A 17,524-nucleotide genomic window follows, 5' to 3' on the forward strand; every position below is an offset into this window, starting at 1 on the left:
ATACTTATGTTCATATCCTGTATATGCTAGCTCATAAACAATATCATGTTCTCCGATTGGATCCGGGTTCACACAGATAGGCAGTTACAGATCATCTGCAAAGACAAATAAAAAATAGAAAAGTTGGAATCACAGATGTAACACTACGAACGAAAGAGAATTCTACTCGAGCAATTCGATTTACCAACACCGGAATTGCATGTAAGATTATTCATTCTTAATGACTACTCTTATATCAAGCTAATTAATGAGCTCTTCTAGTTTGGTGTTTTTATTATATATTTCACAAGTAAATTAGTGTATATGTTATTCTTTCTTTAATTTTTTTTTTGTTAATTTTTACTTTTGGATAATGAAAACAAAATTCAATTTGTTTTTGAAATACACCCACAAATATTGTAAATATTTTTTTTTGTCTTTTTGTTACTTTTTCCTTTTGGTTAAGCGAAGAAAGTTAAATTTTTTGTGTGTTATTTTAAAAAAATATATTTTAGCAAAAATAAATAGTGAATAAATCTTATAGAAAATTAAAAGAAAAAAGATTGCTAACTACATGACATATTGTAGAATACGTGGTCACACGTATTGTGTAATACACGAGTTCTAATCAAGTTAATAATAAATAAAAAAGACGATTTTTTTTTTTTTCTGTCAACAGATTTTAATTAAAATTTAAAAGAATCATTTTTGGGGAATGTTGTTTACATAAGTGATATGATGCGGTTCGGTACGAACTTTTCGTGCCAAGTTATCCGCTTTTACATTTGCACTTCGAGGGATTAGAGATAATGAAATTTAGAGAAGATCAGTTTTTATGGATTCCATAAAAAAATGCCCTTTATTATTATTTACATGAAAATAGTTTCAATCATAATTACATGTGTTTATCACATTAACTAAACCCAATTCAACTTGTAACAAACTTGTAATCCTCCTTAAAACGGTTTAGTAGTTTCTGATGGTGCTACTGCTGCAAGGCGTACACGCAAGATCAACGGTCGAGATACAAACGCGTAGAACTTCATGAACAACTCCTCGTTGAAGCACTCGTAGAACCGTCTCTTCTTTACCTGTTACAACATCGACTAGAGAGACCTGACGCGACACGATTTCGTCTCTCATTCTTCTCCCACCTGACCATCGACCTAACGTCAACCATTTCACCCAAACTAGCTGCTCTGAGATTCCACATCGCTGTAGCGCATCCAAGATTTGATCTCGCTGTAGAAAAAATAATGTTAAAAAAGTTGCGAAACGAAAATATGGGATATTACGAAAGGCGGGTTTTTCCTTTTGGAATAAACAACTAACCAACGGTTTCAAGTGTTGTATGCAGTAGATGAGTCCAATGAGGTTGAGCAGCACACTCAAGTTTGGTTTGAAGAGAAATAACTCCACATCTTGAAATCCTAATTGCATCGAGCTCATGGTTTCAACCGCCTGCAGATATTTACCGGCCTCTAGAGACAACGTAGCAGGACTATTAGTCACATATGTAATCACCTCATAAGCTCTAGATGCCATTTCCTTGTGCTGCATCACGTAAAATCTTCTCCATTCCTACAAAATGTTCAGGATACAGTAATCATGAATCCATAATAGACCTTACTGCAATCAAAGTTACATAGAACTACAGTCTCGGTAAGTTGAGCTATATAAACGATCATACATCATGTCCAATTCAAACTATAACCTCTTCACACAAAATAGTCAAGTCTCTTGTAAATCTCATTAAGGTATCCACAAAAACAGTAGATAATATAAAACTCTTTCTATAATAACATCAGCACCTTCATATGTCTCAGTAGACTGAACAATTGTTAAATATCTCAACTAAAAAACTGTTCTTTACAATCTCAAATCAAGCACCATCCATCTAATCACCAATTGATCCAATCAACATCCAATTCAACAACAAACAAACTCATCACCAGACTTTAAAAATGGCCAAAATCTAATCAACTCAGAAACAAGAATCCATGGGAATGTCTCATTTTTCTACCTGAGAATTTTCATTGGTTTGGGTTTGAGGAAACTGAGTATTGTCTCCATCAAATGAGGATAACAAGGGCCATCTTTGCCTAAACAGAGGTTCCCACAAGATATCAGAACCACATAGCTCTCTCCAAAACCTAGAACAGCTACTGAGTGCACAAAGATCAATCACCTATCCATCAAACAAGACACAATTTATCAAGAATTAGCCTCAGAATCAAGTTCACAAAATCCAACAGAAATTGAGTAAAAATACCTGAAGAGAAGAGCTGATCTTCAAGATTATGTCTTGAGGGAGAGAGCTACAAGAAAATCGAACTGAATTCATATTTTTTTTTTTATATAAAATCTGAAATTTTTCTTTGATGTCTTTGGTTTCTAAAGAGAACACGTTACCATATGACTAATTACGATGTGAAGGAGATGATGATGATGACGATGACTCACCACATAAAAAATGCCTTCTTGATGTTGACTTAAACAACAAGAGACAAAGTTAACCCAACAGACAAAAAAATGTCAATTTTTCGTTGGTTTCTAACATATGAACTTCAAAGATAGCTTGTACCCAGATGAGATTTATATATCTAATCTCATAAGAACTCATCTTCTCCAGAGGATCACCAAGAAAAAAACTCTTCTTTGGTACAATGCTGGTTTTCTAGTGGATGCCCGTAAGCTGTTCGATGATATGCCTGAGAGAAAGTAAGGTGATAACTCGGAGAAAGCACATGATCGGTAGTTGTTAATTCTTGCATCTGCAAAAGTTTGATGCGTAAGCAAAACGGATTTAGGCAGAGAAGTTCGACTAAAAAAATAAAAGATTGGGGCATTCCGAGAATTGAACTCGGGACCTCTCGCACCCTAAGCGAGAATCATACCACTAGACCAAATGCCCAATGACAAAAAACTTGAATTGGGTTAACTTAGTCATTAAATGAAAATAATGATAAAGCCATTGACTTTTTCATAACACTAAAGTCTTCTAATTCTATTATCTTGAGGAGTGCTTGAGAAGCATACAAATATTTCTTTAGAAAACATATATGAAAAAGCTTTACTTGCTGATAAATGAGTTATGCCAAGACTACTTACAAAATAGACTCACTAACGAAGAATATCAAGATAATAGATAACGAAAAATATACTACCAATTTTATTTTCATAAACATACACGAACTTTTATGTGTGTATAGAAAAATATACGGAAAATCATATTTTAAACCTTCAAAGTGGCACTGGATAACATTTTAAACCTCGATATATTTTTACTAGTCACTATAAACTTCCAAACTAATTTTACTAACACTTTACATGACGCCCTAAAAATAACGGAATAGTAACTCCGTCAACAGAAAAATTAACCCCGTCAACGGAAAAGTAACGTGTTTAAAAAAAAAAAAGGAAAACATGCTTACAAAAAAAAATCATGTCTAAAGTTTAGTTAACAAATTGCATTACATGTCTAAAATTCTCTTCTCTTCATCGCAGAGATCGTTAAACAAGTGTTTGTTATTTAGAGTTTGATTGTGATGGGTTGGTGATGGAAGAGGTCACGGAAAAACACGTCAGACAAGTAAAATGACTTATATTTTATACATAACTACATATATATGTAATTTGAATAAAAATTTTATGTTTTATATTTTTCTTATGATGCTACATATGTAACGATAAAAACGGGTGTTAGGAGAAGAAGTAGAAAAATGGTGATTCAAGATGACTATGCTGGAAAACGGCATAGGACAAACCTCATCGGGCAACTCTCTGATGCCCAATTTCGGTTTTCCTGTCCAAAACTTCGCTGGAAAATAGCATCTGGAAAAATCCATGATGCCCAATTATGGTTTTCCCGCCCAACTCTTCTGGAAAATCGCATCTGGCAATTGCATCGGGCAACTCCCTAACGCACAGTCTTGTTTTTCGTTTAACCGGGTTTATCTTCTATTACCTATAATTGGATATTAAAATCCAGAGACCTAATTTTTCAGTTCACGTTTTCTTCTGCAATTTTCTGAGATAGACTTTTTCTAGCCACTTTTTGGAATTCTAGAGATTCATCCTCTTTGACACTTTGGAGAAGATCTCTAATTCCTTTTTCTTTCATATTTCATTAATTTATTATGTCTTCTTCATCTCTTTGTGTTGTTCTTTTCAATATGTGTGAGTAGTCTCTCTATTGGGTTTTAGGGTTCTAAGTAGGAGATTCAATAGTTTGATGGTTTGATTGTTGCTAGGGATTCTTAACGCTTAAGTTCTTTGATCACCCTGTTTTAGATAATAGGTTTTTATATGTATCAAAAGTATTCTATAGAGAATGCATGAATGAATGTGAATTGAGCAATGTATTTCTAGCCAACAAGAGTTGATGTTAGAATGCATTTCGAACCGAAGGGACCTAATTCTAATGCGAATTTGATTAGGAAATTACAAATGAGAGTGTAGTTGTCGAGTAGTCAAATTTAGTGACTAATGTCTTGAGAGAGAATTAGTCTAAACTATTGTGAATTCCTTGTCTTATATTTTCACTAATCATTGATCTCTGACGTACCCTATTGTCCAATGCTTTTTATAATACAAGTTTAATCGTTCATTTTCTTTGCATTTTAATTTACAATCTGAAAACTAAAAGAAATAATCTTTCCGCTTTACTAAGAACGAGTCTCAAAAATCTTTAGTGTACCACTGGTTCTTGTAGATCGACCTCGTATATACTATCCTGCAATTAAGTGTATCGAATAATTACTCGACAATCATCATCTTATTACAAAATACTAGATTCAACTGAAGATTCAACTTGGTCTATTATCTAACTTGAACGTTAGAGCATCTATAAGAAGACTTTATAATATCGTCTTCAAAAATTCTAACAATGTTGTGGTGATAGCTATGTTGTCCAAAAAAATTATGATTACTCGTAGGGTTTGGTTCTTTCAAAAACGCTATTTTTTTAAATCCTCATTTACAAAATAGTTGAATAATTTATTTTAAAAAACTAATAAACTTTTTTTTTTTGATAACCCAGGTGTCCGGTCCAATCGGAGCTGATGTGGTCCTGGAAGCCTGCAGCCGCTATGTGAATTCCGCAGTGGCCAGGAATCGAATGCAGGTGGCGGTACCTCCAACTGGAAGCCTTTTACCACTAAGAGAAAAAAAAAACTAATAAACTTAGGCATCATTAGCCCTTAGCTTGTCGGACAATATATTTTCACTACCTTTGCTGACTTGTTTCTATAGATAAATATTTAGTCTAAAATTAATATAACTTTTGTTAGAAAAAAAATTTCTAGAAAATGACATGGCACCATTTTCATTGATAACTTCAACAATCTCTCTTGTGAATGTGAGTATATATAGAAATATTAAAACAAAGAAATGAATTTAATAATTGGACAATATTGAAACCGGTGTAATAAAAACTAGTGTCCTTTTGTTGTGGTTTAATTAAACCTTTTGTTGTGGTTTAATTATTCAACAATCTAGCTACTTTCTTTTCCTTTGCAAACTCTCTTTTATACTTTATTATAGTTTGTTATCTGGTTTAATTTCTGGAGAGTTTACACTTTTCTCCAGCTTATGTTTCCGGGATTTATCTTTCGTTCTCGGATTTAGCTTCTCTTGTTTGGGCTTTAGACTCTGGGGATATCTCTGTTTTCTGCCGACTTATATTTGTATCTCATGTATCTCTTCAAGTTTCTTATAAATACAACCAGATGACAAAAAAAAAAAAAAAACTAACGGTTTTTCTTCTCTTATTTTTACGGGCTTCCGAGGCGCCGACATCTGCTTTCTATATTATTCATTCGATTTCTCTTCATATTTACGGTGGCAGTTGCTGTTCTCTTTGTCGGTGATGTGGTTTTCATGGGACATCTCTCACACTCTTTGGCAGTTATCCCTACACTGAAGCCCATGATTCGATGTGATGCAGTTTTGTTCTCACAGAATTATATGTATAAATGGACATGTCGGGATCTGTTGTTTTCACAGCTATTCTCGCAATTTCTGGTGGTCAATTAACTGCAGATTTTGGGGACAAGCAGATTTGCTATGTAAAAGACGCCCATGGAAACCACCACAGAGAAAGAGACATTTTAGGGATGAAAATGTAGTGACAATAAACAATTATCTATGAATGAATAAGGCAGATCTGATTTTGATAACATGGACGAGACAAGTTTTAGATACAATTCGAACAATATTAAATTTCAGTTTATTAATCAAGGTTATGCCAAGGGCATTGTGGAAGATGATAGCCAATTTTTTTTTTTTTCATCAAGAAGATGATAGCCATTTACAAGTGTATAAAAGGAGGACTTAATATATGTTATTTGTTAAGTTTGGAAAACATAGTCACTTTTACTCTTTCATCAAAATTGTGTTCAATTTTCTTTATTTAAGATATTGGTTGTATTTGATTTGTTTTTGTATTGTGTAAACTCGTTATGATATCATATATTCATTTTCCTTTAAAAAACAAAAAATGAATTAAATAATATTTCAAAGTTTAAGAAAACAAAGTAGAAAGCCTGAAAATTTTATATATAAGAAAATAATTATTTGTAAAATTCAAAATTGAATTGGGAATATTTGATATATAATTACAAAGATATATTAAATCTTAATTTATTAAGAAAAAAATGCTTATTAAATAATTAGAAAATCAGATGTAATTAAATATTAATAAGATAATTTTCCTTATGCAAAACAAAATGTGTATAAAAGGCTTATAATATATAAAACTATACAAATCATATATGGTATTAATCAATAATTGGGTAATCTATTATGTATTTCTTTTTTTCACTATTTCAAAAAAATATTGTCTGTCTTTGGTTTGTAATATATGTTAAAAAAAAATATATTATAATTTTTCTATGTGTGCCAAATTTGTGTGAATGTATGAGTATATAAAGGGTTTTAGGTTGTCGATAAATGATCCATCTTTTTTTTTCTTTGGTAGCTCAAGTTTTGATAAAATGAGTTGTTGCTTACCGCTTTTACCAAAAAATAGTCCTAAAAAGTAAGTGTAATTTATATTCTTACACATGTTAATTAATGAAAATTCTCTTAGTAACTCACTAATTCTTCTTCGATATGTGATTTAGTGTCGAATTCAACATGCCGAAGTGTAGCATATGCGAGAGAGCTATGACTGATGCTATATCCAAATTCAGAGGTAGAATAATATCTATAGTCATAGTTTAGGTGTATATAATTGATAGTAATATGAAGGTACATATATATGCATGCATGTTGTAATTTGTTTGTATGATTTATGATTATTAGGAGTTACAATATGTGTGGTGGATAAAGAGAATCAAAAGATTAAGGCTACTGGAAGTTTTAATCAGGAGATGTTGTTGAAAAAACTCATGAAAGTAATTCAAGAATTGGAGATTCATGAGGGGGAAAATGATAAGAATGATGAATCTGAAATAAATAAAAAAAATGAAGAGAAACTTAAATTAATTCCGAAGAAACGTGAAGAATCTAAAATGGTTGAAGAAGAGCTTGCAAAGGCCAAGAAGAAAATTGATCCAAATAGTGATGAGCATAAACAAATAGAGAAAATTATGATGTTCAATGAAGAAAATACCAACGCTAGATGTACTATTTCGTAAAGTGTAGTTTGTCAAATAGACCTTTTTACAAAGGTTTTTTTTGGCATTAAGTTTCATATCATTTCAAATTCAAATCTTCACATTTCTCCCCATCTTGTAGTTTGAATAAAATTATTATGTATTCCCTTTGTTTTTTAGTTGTATTTTTTAAAGTATTCACAGATTTTTAATAAAAATAATTAACTTGATCAATTCTTATTAATTTTCTATGGATTGAATTTATCAATTTAATTTAGATATACATTATAGTATAGATTTGGTGAAGATAAATTTATAGATATAATTGATTACATTCATCTTTATGAAACAATTAAAAAAAATCCTAAATTCATCTTTCTTAGTGAAAGAGGAAGTATATTAGATAAGAACATAATTAAGGTACTTTATCTTTTCTTTTCTTTTTTATTCAATTTAATTATGATTACACTATCTTAAATTTATTTGGTACAGATAAATTCCAAAGTAAAATATAAATTTATAAGTAAAATTGAATACATTCATCTTTATGAAAGAAAAATATAATCCTAAGCATCTTATTTAGTGAAAGTGGAATTATTAGATAACTCTCTTATTTAATAGAGTACTCTATTATTGTCTATTCTTTTCTTAACAAGAAAACTCTCTTTTGTAGATAGAGTCTTTCAATAGCTTTAGTCCTCAGAGTTGGGGATTTTCTTTTTTTTTTTTGTAAAGTAAATGTATTTGTATTGTGGAAGCTCTCTTGGCCCATTGGTTGACCAAGGGTTGATTAATGCTTCTACACCAAAAAGTCTGGGGTTCGAGTCCTAGGTATTGCGATTTATTAACAAATTTGCAGATTAATGGAGGCAAGTGTGCAAGAGATCTCCAGTGATGTACAATTATAGCCGTTCGCCAGGATTCTACGCAGAGAAGGAAGTGTCGCCAGGTCGTGGATCATTGAAGGTATTCATCAAGATTACGAAGAAGGAAGTGTAGTCTGTCGTGAATCTAGTAAGGGTCGTAAGGAATTGTCAGTGATAGAATCGTCTATGTAACAGTTCTCATAATTTGCAATTAATAATAAATCTAGACGACGAAAAAAAAAAAATGTATTTGTATCCAATCTTTTTAAAACCGGATTGGAACGTAAACCGGAAAGTGGTTCGAGTCACCGGATTGGTACATTCGATGGCCAGTCAATGAGTTTTTACCAGTCCAACCGGGCCATATAGGACCAGGTTTAGAAGCACTGCTCGTACCAAAGACATCTCACACAATGGTATGAAAGATACACAAAGAAATGTAATTTATTTTTACAAGATGTTAGATGATTATTGTACAACTCGATCTCCATCAGACCCCTAACCAAAAATTACAAAACAAATACCAGTTTTATCATAATACTAATCTTTGCACAACCTTTGCCTTTGCCTTTCTCTTCACCATCTTAGTAAATATATAGCTGTTGCCAACGGACTTTTCGGTGGGAATTTTCATCAAGTACTTAGAAGAAACCTTGTGTTGCATTTAGAGTGTTTGTATATATATGTTTTAGCCAACCGATTCTTGCTCTCAAAACAGAGCTTCCCTTGGTGCACCGATTAAGTTAAGTGCGGTTGCTGCGATGTGAGATGGCATGAGTCCAGCTTCAGCTAGTTGATCAGCTGGTGCACCGTGATCAATGTACCGATCAGGCAGTACCATTGGTCTCCACTGTATATAAAGTTGCAAATTAGAAACCATAGATTTCGAAAAGACAGCAATTTATTAGAGAATTTCTGGAAGTAGTAAGTAACCTTGAGTTTGCCATCGAGAAGACCATCGAGAGCAAGAAACTGAACAACATGCGATCCAAACCCTCCAATCGAACCTTCTTCAACCGTGATCAGAACCTCATGCGACTTAGCTAAGCTGCGAATGAGAGCACGGTCCAATGGCTTGCAAAATCGTGCATCTGCTACAGTTACGTTTAATCCGCGTTCTTCGAGCATTACAGCCGCTCCTAAACAGCTCTGAACTGCTGAGCCATAACCCAACAGCGCAACCCTCTCTCCTTCCTTTAAAATCCTACCTTTCCCAATCTGAAATACACCCAAAGAGATTTTCTATATCAAAATGATGAATGAAGAGAGACCTTGAGAGGATTAGTTTAAGTTATACCTCAACTGGAACACCTTTGTTTCCGGGAGGTAATGCAACTCCAATACCATTACCTCTAGGGTAACGGAAACAAGAAGGACGATCATCAATCGCAGCAGCAGTTGCAACCATGTTAAAGAGATCTGCTTCATCTGATGGAGCCATCACAATCATGTTAGGAAGACAAGCCATAAATGTCACATCAAAAGCTCCACAATGTGTCGGACCATCAGCTCCAACAAGTCCTGCTCTATCCATCGCAAATCTCACCGGTAATTTTTGCAAATCAACATCATGTACAACCTACAGAGAAGACTACCATATACTCTATTAGTTTCTAAAATGTTTCATTAGAAAGTAAAATGATTAAGATGTTGAACTTGCCTGGTCATAAGCACGCTGCATGAAGGACGAATAGATTGCACAGAAGGGCTTAAGGCCTTCACAGGCTAAACCCGCAGCAAAAGTAACTGCGTGTTGTTCCGCTATCCCGACATCGAAACATCTTGTTGGGAAGCGACGTTGAAATAGATTTAACCCGGTCCCACCTCCCATGGCTGCATGAATCGCAACCACATCTTTGTCTACCTCTGCTTCTGCCACTAATGCCTCCGCAAAGTAAGTTGTGTAAGATTGAGTCTTATTAGTACTTTTGAACTGTTTACCCGTCGCTGGATCGAATTTCACAACACCTGAAAGAAAAATAATCAATATTTATATATATATATATATATATATATATATATATATATCCCACTGCTTAGGAACTAAAGAAAATGTTATCTATTTAAGGAACTAATACCATGGTATTTGTCATCAGCTCTCTCAGCGTAAGGATAACCGCGACCTTTCTCCGTCACCACATGAATAAGTACCGGGCCTGTGGTTCTAGTACTCTTAACTTCTTTAAGAATGGCTACCAAATCATCTATGTTGTGCCCATCAACTGGACCAATATAGTAAAGACCAAGTTCTTCAAACAGCGACGATCCAGTCCCGCTTATCATTCCTCGGGCATACTCATCTACCTTAGCAGCCAATTGGTGCATTGGCCCGCCTATTTGCTTTGTCATACCCTATACTCAACAAAAGCTAAAATTCTTATCAACTCCATATAGACCAGGATTCTTTACCATCCTAGAAAATAATGCAATAAACTTGCCTTTGCGACTTCTCTCAACTCTCTGAGAGCCGGGTTAGACTGTAACCGACTAAGAGCACTGCTCAATGCTCCAACAGGTGGACTTGGTCCATCCAAAGTAGCAGTAGGTAATGAGACTTGCTTGTTGTCATTAAGAATCACAATCATATCAGAGTCAAGATAGCCTGCGTTGTTCATGGCTTCATAAGCCTGCCCTGCCGTCATCGCACCATCACCAATCACAGCAACCACATTGTTGTTCTTCCCCTTCAAATCCCGTCCCACCGCCATTCCTGTAAAGCAAAATTTCTGATTCAGTTTTGTAGTCTTATTACAGTTTACTGTCTAAACACAACAAGACAAGGAGAGACACCAAATGGATTGGGCGGACTACCTAAACCAGCAGATATTGTGGTTGAACTGTGTCCTGTACCAAAGCAATCATGTTCACTCTCTCCTCGCTTCGTGAAACCGGATAGACCATTGGTTTGCCTCATTGTAGGCATCTTTCCTCTTCTCCCAGTAAGAATCTTGTGAGGATAAGACTGATGACCAACATCCCAAAGAATCTTATCCTGTGGAGTATTGAATATGTAATGCAAAGCCACAGTAAGCTCCACAACACCAAGACTAGACCCCAAATGTCCACCGGTTTTCGACACATTAAAGATCACATCTGATCTCAGCTCATCAGAAAGTTGTTTCAGCTCCTGCAATAAGTTACCAAATGCCACCAATCCATCAATTTGAGACATTATTCTGTAAGAAAGCATCAAAGCTTGAATTTTTACCTTGACAGAAAGATTTTTCATGTGAATTGGGTAGTTAATAGTGTCAAGTAATGGAGTTGGTGGTCTGTTTGCATAATATTCACCCTTCTCTGCAAGTGAAGCATTCACTTTTGCTCTTCTGTTTGTCTGTACACAACACAAACCCAAATCACAACAAAAGCTGTCATTTTCTCTAATCAGTTCCCATAAATCAATATGATTGGACTAATTTCACTATATTTTCAACAAATTTCAATAAACTAACATATAAAAAGGATTCAAATTTGTTTGACTTTGTCAAAAACAAAGTAAACCCATTATTTAATTCAAGATTTCAACAAATGGGCAAGCTACAAAATCTCACAGTTCTTGAATCAAGTACCATCGATGAAGCAGAGAAGAGAGAAGTGAACTTACATGGGAATTGTTGTTGGGTCTGAGACATGGAGATGAAAGATCTGTAACCAAAGATCGAGAAGAAGACAAAGAAGTTGATTTACAAGAATCTGTTGAAACTCCTCCTTTGGTTATTATGTAAGAAGGAAAAGCAAATGCAGATGAAGCCATTTCAACTTTTTGAACCTCAGAAGAGAAAGTTGAAAACTTTGGGAATGTAAGTAAGTAATATAATGATTTATAGAGAATAAAATTTTAGGGAATTTGAGGTTATCAAAAACAGTGAAACAAATGAATAAAAACGCACTTTAGAATCCACTAAAAATGAAAGTGTGTGTTAAAATGTGGTGGTGACAATGGTGGTGGTGGTGGAGAGTTGAAGAAGCAAAGATGTAGACTTTTTTTTTTTTTTTTTTTTTTTTAAATGGGTGATGAAATAAAAAGACAAGAAAGATAACTTCATGGATCATGAATTTTATGTAACGGTGTTGATGATATTAAAAAAAAATGAGAAAAGCTTGAAAGATATTGAGATGGTTCGTCATCCGCAGAGAACTTGAGATTTTGGTTGGGCCACGTCAACTATGAAATCCAAGTTTTGGATAGATATTGATGATATATGTGAAGTACATGTGTATATTTGTTCTTTAATTCATTTATAAGTTCTTTAAAAGTATAGGAAAAAAGATAAATAAATAAAAAGAAATAAATAGGTTCACCCATTTTAATGTTTTCACTAGACAGATGTACCAGTCTACCAGAAGTGTTAAAAAAAAAAAGAGAGACAGATGTACCAGAGACTAGAAAGGTAACTATAATCATTTAAGGTAAAGAGAAATGAAATTTCAAAAGATTATTGAAGAATTGTAATTTGATAAAAAAATATTAAGAAAATAATCCTTAGAATCTTTGATAAACTTGGAAACGTATATTTCTATACAGAAAAAAATCATATTTGTTAATATATATATTAACATTATTTTTTAAAATTATATTAAGGAGTATATATTATATATATTAGATATAGACTCGTGCGTTGCACGGATTACCAGTCGAAATTATCATTTTTAATTTTTATTTTTGTAAGCTTAACTAAAATTATATTAAAATATGTTTTAATTTTAAAAATGTAATATTTTAATTATTTTTAAATATAGATTAATTATGCGTAATGTGCAATATAAAACACTTATTTGTAGTATTGTTTATTATATGTTACACTATGATATTTACTAAATATTCATATGTGTATTATTGAATTTTAATAAATTATCTACATCCATCGGAAGAGTGTATAACACTTTTCTAATTTCAATATGGGCAAGATGGAAACAAAATTGTGACAATATGATAATATCCACATCATGTAACTTTACTTGATAATATGAGAAATCCTCAATAAAAATTAGACAAATTTATAAAGAATTAGCAAATATGTACAAAATAACCTAAAACTAAAAAATAATTAATAAAATAATATTAACTAAACAATGTATGTTTGCTATATGGTTTTTGTCAAATTTTAGCACATATTACTCATAAGTTCTTCGTTGTCTTTTTTTTTTCTTTCCTCTCGCTGGCGAGAAGTCTCAAATCTCTCTTTTTCTTTCATTAGATTTTTCTTATTTTTGCTCGATATGCTCTTTTTGTTTCTTTCTTTCCCTTTCGCTGGATTTCTTCACCACCATATTTTTTTCTCTTTTTTCATATCACTATTTCTCTCATTCCTCGGGCATCACCACCGAGTCTCATTACTCTGATCCACCAGGCCACAACCACAACTGAATCTCACAACTATCACAATCATCATCACCATCAATACTAAATTACGCTAACTCCGACCCAACACCTTCACCAATATTTACCGCCACCACTACCGAGCTTGACCACCATCATCAACACCAACACCGCTGTTACCACATCTTCCCTATTTTTCCCAACTGTTCTTATTTCTCCACCTTCTTTATCTCTTCCGACATCGGGTCGAGCTTCTTCGACAACAACTCGATTTTATGTTCATCGCCGTTCGTAATTCTTAATTTGCCTCAATCGCCATATATTCTTAAATTGTCTATCTATCTATTTGTTTATCTATAGAGGTGAGTATTTAGAATCATTTTTCTTGTAGGATTAATAATTGATTATAATTTTTTTTTATCATCTTATACAATAAAATTTTATAATTTCATAAATCTTTTTTTTTAATTTTGAGGAAAAAGTAATTTTTTTCTTTTAGAATTAGTAGCTTTAAATTAGAATTAGTATATAATTTTTTAATTTCTATTTTTATTTAATAAGATAGTTTCCTTATAATTACTTTCTTTACTTTTAAAAAATCTGTTTTATTAGATATATATGTATAATTTCCTTATAAATTTTTTTCTAAACAAATATTTTTTTTTTGTTTTACACGTTGATAAATTTGACATGTGTGTATAGTTTCCTTATATGAAATAAAAGGAAATTTTTATTTTACACGTATCAAAGTCTAAGATCGATAGATTTTCCACGTGGCACGATCCTATGAGTTACTAACTTTAAAAACTATATTTTATATAATAAGATAAGATAAGATAGATATATTAACATTATTATTTTAAATTATAATTCATATTAAACGATTAGGAGCGATAATGAGTGTAATGATTTGTGTTAGTATTATTGCTCTTATTACATACTTTAATAAAGTTTAATATCATATTAAACAACTACATAGATTAATCTTACGATATTAATATGTCTATGATTTAAATTCTCCTTAATGTTTGACATCCTTGATTATTGGGTTTCAATTGAGTCAATATGAATAAACAAAACTTAGTTGATGATGACAATTACATCACACAAAAAAAAAAAAAAAAAAAAAAACTGTAATCATGCGGGTCATTTTCTAATATATCATATTGATTAAGAAAAATGGCATGTTATGTTTCTTCAAAATGTTATATTTCAGAAATGATATGTTAGTTTTAAGTTTTAACTAAGTTTTAAGGTGATTTTTTGATTATCAAGCTGGATATAATAACTAACTAACTCTTAAAGAGGTGATGGTTTTGGTCCGTGGATACTCAAAGAAATGCTAGTTGGATTTGGAAATTCATTTTGGGTGTGAGACCTATGTCAAAAGCTCGCTCTCATGGGTTGCCGTTTGCAACGGTCGTACAGCTAGCTTTTGGTTTGATAATCTGTCTCTTCTTGGGATCTTATGTGATATCTTTGGAAGCTCTAATTCGCGTCGTCTTGGCTTTCTCCTTAGTTCCACCTTAATTTCACTGTGGCAGATGTTTGTGGCAATTTTGGTTGGATCCTTCCCTCAGCTAGGTCAAAGAATTCAAATGTTATTGATATTAGGAACCAGTTGATTGCAACTGCTCCCCCTTGCTCCTCTAGGGGCCCTGGCTGTTACACTCGGGGTCTAGGCAGAGTCGGTCCTCCCTTAAAAATATATAGTTACGTTGTTATTCGGCTTTTTTCCACAAAATCTTTATTGGTTCTGGTGGTCAAAGCAACGCGATATAACTCGTAGTATCAAGGGTTCGATTCACATGTCCTCATTTTTCTTCTTTTCTAAATTTTTCTCCAAAAAAAAATATATAACAGCCCCAAAAAACAAGTGGGCTTGTAGCCCTAAAAGTTATAAAACCGGCTCTGGTTCTATGTAATCAAAGAAAAAAAAAATTCTCTACTAAATCCACTTGGAACTTCTTCAACCCTTCTTAAGACAAAATGTTTTGGTATTCGGCTGTGTGTTTCAAGAACATTGTGCCTAAGCAATCTTTCACTCTCTGGATTGCAACCCTTGATAGGCTTCATGTGCGGGCAGGACTTGCTAGTTGATAAACACAACTTCAACTATAACTTGCATGAAGAATACAGAGAACATTTACTCTTCCACTGCTCTTTTTCTGAACAGGTTTGGTTCCAAGTCCTCCATAGGCTCGGTCAACCCACTTGTCCTTTTGTTGATTGGTCTACTGCCATTACTTGGCTCCTGAGCAAATTGTAAGACCATGATTTGTACGATATGGCAAAATTGAATAATTGCAATAGATGATGATAAAAACCAGAAATAAAATACAACAACTGATACCAATATTTGATAAACAAAGAATGGTTTGTGAGGAGGCGAGACACTCTTTCTTTAATTCTTTAATTGCCCGTAGTGTGACGGTTTGACGCAATCAGAATCTCAAGATACAACCGCACCATCTTCTGATTTACAACACTCGAAATCATAAACATAACGAAGTCTAGTAATGTGTGTACTCTCAAACTCGATAACTAGAGAAGAGAAGAAGAAGGAGATTGTGATTTTTTTGATGTATATGTCCATGAGACAAAAATAGAGAGATGAAGCCTTGGTTTTATAGTCCAAACTCTCAACATTAGAAATCTATATATACATTTTTGCAACACTTTATGAAATAAATCCTCAAGTTGCAACTTATTTACAAAGAATGTCATTGGCATTAATTATTATCAATTAATTAAGATTCTTAATTACTAGCATTTCTTTATCTAATATATTTCCATCAATTCTAATTACTTAAGAAAAGGAGAAATCTTAGGACATTATTAATATTATACTTTATTTAAAGATAAATATTATAGTTATTTAATTTAAAGTTTATATAAACTTTTAGAATATTTAACGTTTAGAATATTTAACGTTTAATATATTAAACGTTTAGAATATTTAACGGAAAAAATGTTTAGAATATATATAATATATGAAATCTATAAAAATTACATAATCATTTGAAAGAAAACTTTAAATTGATTTGAATTATAAATGTTTTAATAAAAGTATTATTCAAACAAAAAATAATGTTTAATTACACCGAACAGAATTAGATGGTATGACGGATTTATAATATTATAATATATGAAAATTACAACAATTAAATAACCATTTGAAAGAAAACTTTTAAATTGATATGAATTATATATCTTTTAAATTAAAGTATTACTAAAACAAAAATAATAAAATAATGTTTAATTTCACTGAACGGGGTTATATGGTAGGACGGGTTTGGGTCGATAGTAATACGAGACGGTATACCACGGGTGAAATCCATTAGATATGTTTAATTTCACTGAACGGTATTAGATGGTAGGACAGGTTTGGGTCGATAGTAATACGAGACTGTATACTACGGGTGAAATCTTAGATATAACAATCAAAATACAATTATACTATCTTAAACACTAAACAAAACAAACAATTTTAACAAAATAAATATAATTTAAATTTAAATTATATAGTTATAATCTAGATTTTAACTTAATGAACTGTATGTTATTGTTTCTATATTTTTAAACAGTAAAAATTAAACATAGTAATTGTACACTAAAAATATATAGATATAAGAATTGTACATTTAAAAAATACAAAACATTAAATCATATATATTTTTAATCTATAAACAAACTAAATTTTTATTTTTAAAAAAAATTATAGTCCCGCGGTGTACCGCGGGTTATAATCTAGTAAAGAA

General features: G+C 32.3%; 3 protein-coding genes and 1 non-coding gene across 5 annotated transcripts; 1 reads left to right on the forward strand and 3 right to left on the reverse strand.

Moving 5' to 3' along the window:
* Positions 1–794: 794 nt before the first annotated feature.
* On the reverse strand, positions 795–2,871 carry LOC9304268. 2 transcript variants are annotated; one of them, XM_021016496.1, is made up of 5 exons: positions 2,392–2,871; positions 2,252–2,297; positions 2,003–2,167; positions 1,312–1,560; positions 795–1,221 (listed from the first exon to the last, which is right to left on the reverse strand). In XM_021016496.1, exons 4-5 carry the CDS (start codon positions 1,537–1,539, stop codon positions 946–948), a joined length of 504 nt encoding a protein of 167 aa, XP_020872155.1. In that variant the 5' UTR covers positions 1,540–1,560; positions 2,003–2,167; positions 2,252–2,297; positions 2,392–2,871; the 3' UTR covers positions 795–945. The 2 variants fall into 2 exon arrangements, with proteins under 2 accessions (XP_020872155.1, XP_002870229.2); XM_002870183.2 differs by lacking the exon at positions 2,392–2,871 and having other exon boundaries at positions 2,252–2,376.
* Positions 2,822–2,893, reverse strand: TRNAP-AGG. Its single transcript has one exon. It is a non-coding gene; the product is annotated as a tRNA-Pro (tRNA).
* Positions 2,894–6,947: 4,054 nt separating this feature from the next.
* Positions 6,948–7,740, forward strand: LOC9306301 (heavy metal-associated isoprenylated plant protein 18). Its single transcript, XM_002868150.2, has 3 exons — positions 6,948–7,018; positions 7,104–7,174; positions 7,285–7,740. Exons 1-3 carry the CDS (start codon positions 6,975–6,977, stop codon positions 7,617–7,619), a joined length of 450 nt encoding a protein of 149 aa, XP_002868196.2. The 5' UTR covers positions 6,948–6,974; the 3' UTR covers positions 7,620–7,740.
* Positions 7,741–8,849: 1,109 nt separating this feature from the next.
* LOC9304269 (1-deoxy-D-xylulose-5-phosphate synthase, chloroplastic) lies at positions 8,850–12,599 on the reverse strand. The gene is made up of 9 exons (XM_002870184.2): positions 12,048–12,599; positions 11,652–11,777; positions 11,255–11,570; positions 10,882–11,153; positions 10,522–10,795; positions 10,104–10,411; positions 9,741–10,022; positions 9,377–9,661; positions 8,850–9,293 (listed from the first exon to the last, which is right to left on the reverse strand). Exons 1-9 carry the CDS (start codon positions 12,195–12,197, stop codon positions 9,153–9,155), a joined length of 2,154 nt encoding a protein of 717 aa, XP_002870230.1. The 5' UTR covers positions 12,198–12,599; the 3' UTR covers positions 8,850–9,152.
* Between the last annotated feature and the right edge of the window lie 4,925 nt (positions 12,600–17,524).

The sequence above is a fragment of the Arabidopsis lyrata genome (assembly GCF_000004255.2).
Source record: "Arabidopsis lyrata subsp. lyrata unplaced genomic scaffold ARALYscaffold_7, whole genome shotgun sequence".
In the NCBI taxonomy this organism is placed as follows: domain Eukaryota; kingdom Viridiplantae; phylum Streptophyta; class Magnoliopsida; order Brassicales; family Brassicaceae; genus Arabidopsis; species Arabidopsis lyrata.

Bases quoted from the DNA above. Each gene is read 5' to 3' on its own strand.
- LOC9304268 (XM_002870183.2), bottom strand. From the start codon at position 2,323: ATGAATTCAGTTCGATTTTCTTGTAGCTCTCTCCCTCAAGACATAATC. The intron at 2,168-2,251 runs GTATTTTTACTC...TTTGATGGATAG, and splicing joins AGATCAGCTCTTCTCTTCAG to GTGATTGATCTTTGTGCACT. The intron at 1,561-2,002 runs GTAGAAAAATGA...AACATTTTGTAG, and splicing joins AAACCAATGAAAATTCTCAG to GAATGGAGAAGATTTTACGT.
- LOC9304269 (XM_002870184.2), bottom strand. From the start codon at position 12,197: ATGGCTTCATCTGCATTTGCTTTTCCTTCTTACATAATAACCAAAGGA. The intron at 10,796-10,881 runs GCAAGTTTATTG...TGTTGAGTATAG, and splicing joins AGTTGAGAGAAGTCGCAAAG to GGTATGACAAAGCAAATAGG. The intron at 10,023-10,103 runs GCAAGTTCAACA...TCTTCTCTGTAG, and splicing joins TGCAGCGTGCTTATGACCAG to GTTGTACATGATGTTGATTT.
- LOC9306301 (XM_002868150.2), top strand. From the start codon at position 6,975: ATGAGTTGTTGCTTACCGCTTTTACCAAAAAATAGTCCTAAAAA. The intron at 7,019-7,103 runs GTAAGTGTAATT...TATGTGATTTAG, and splicing joins CCAAAAAATAGTCCTAAAAA to TGTCGAATTCAACATGCCGA. The intron at 7,175-7,284 runs GTAGAATAATAT...TATGATTATTAG, and splicing joins TGCTATATCCAAATTCAGAG to GAGTTACAATATGTGTGGTG.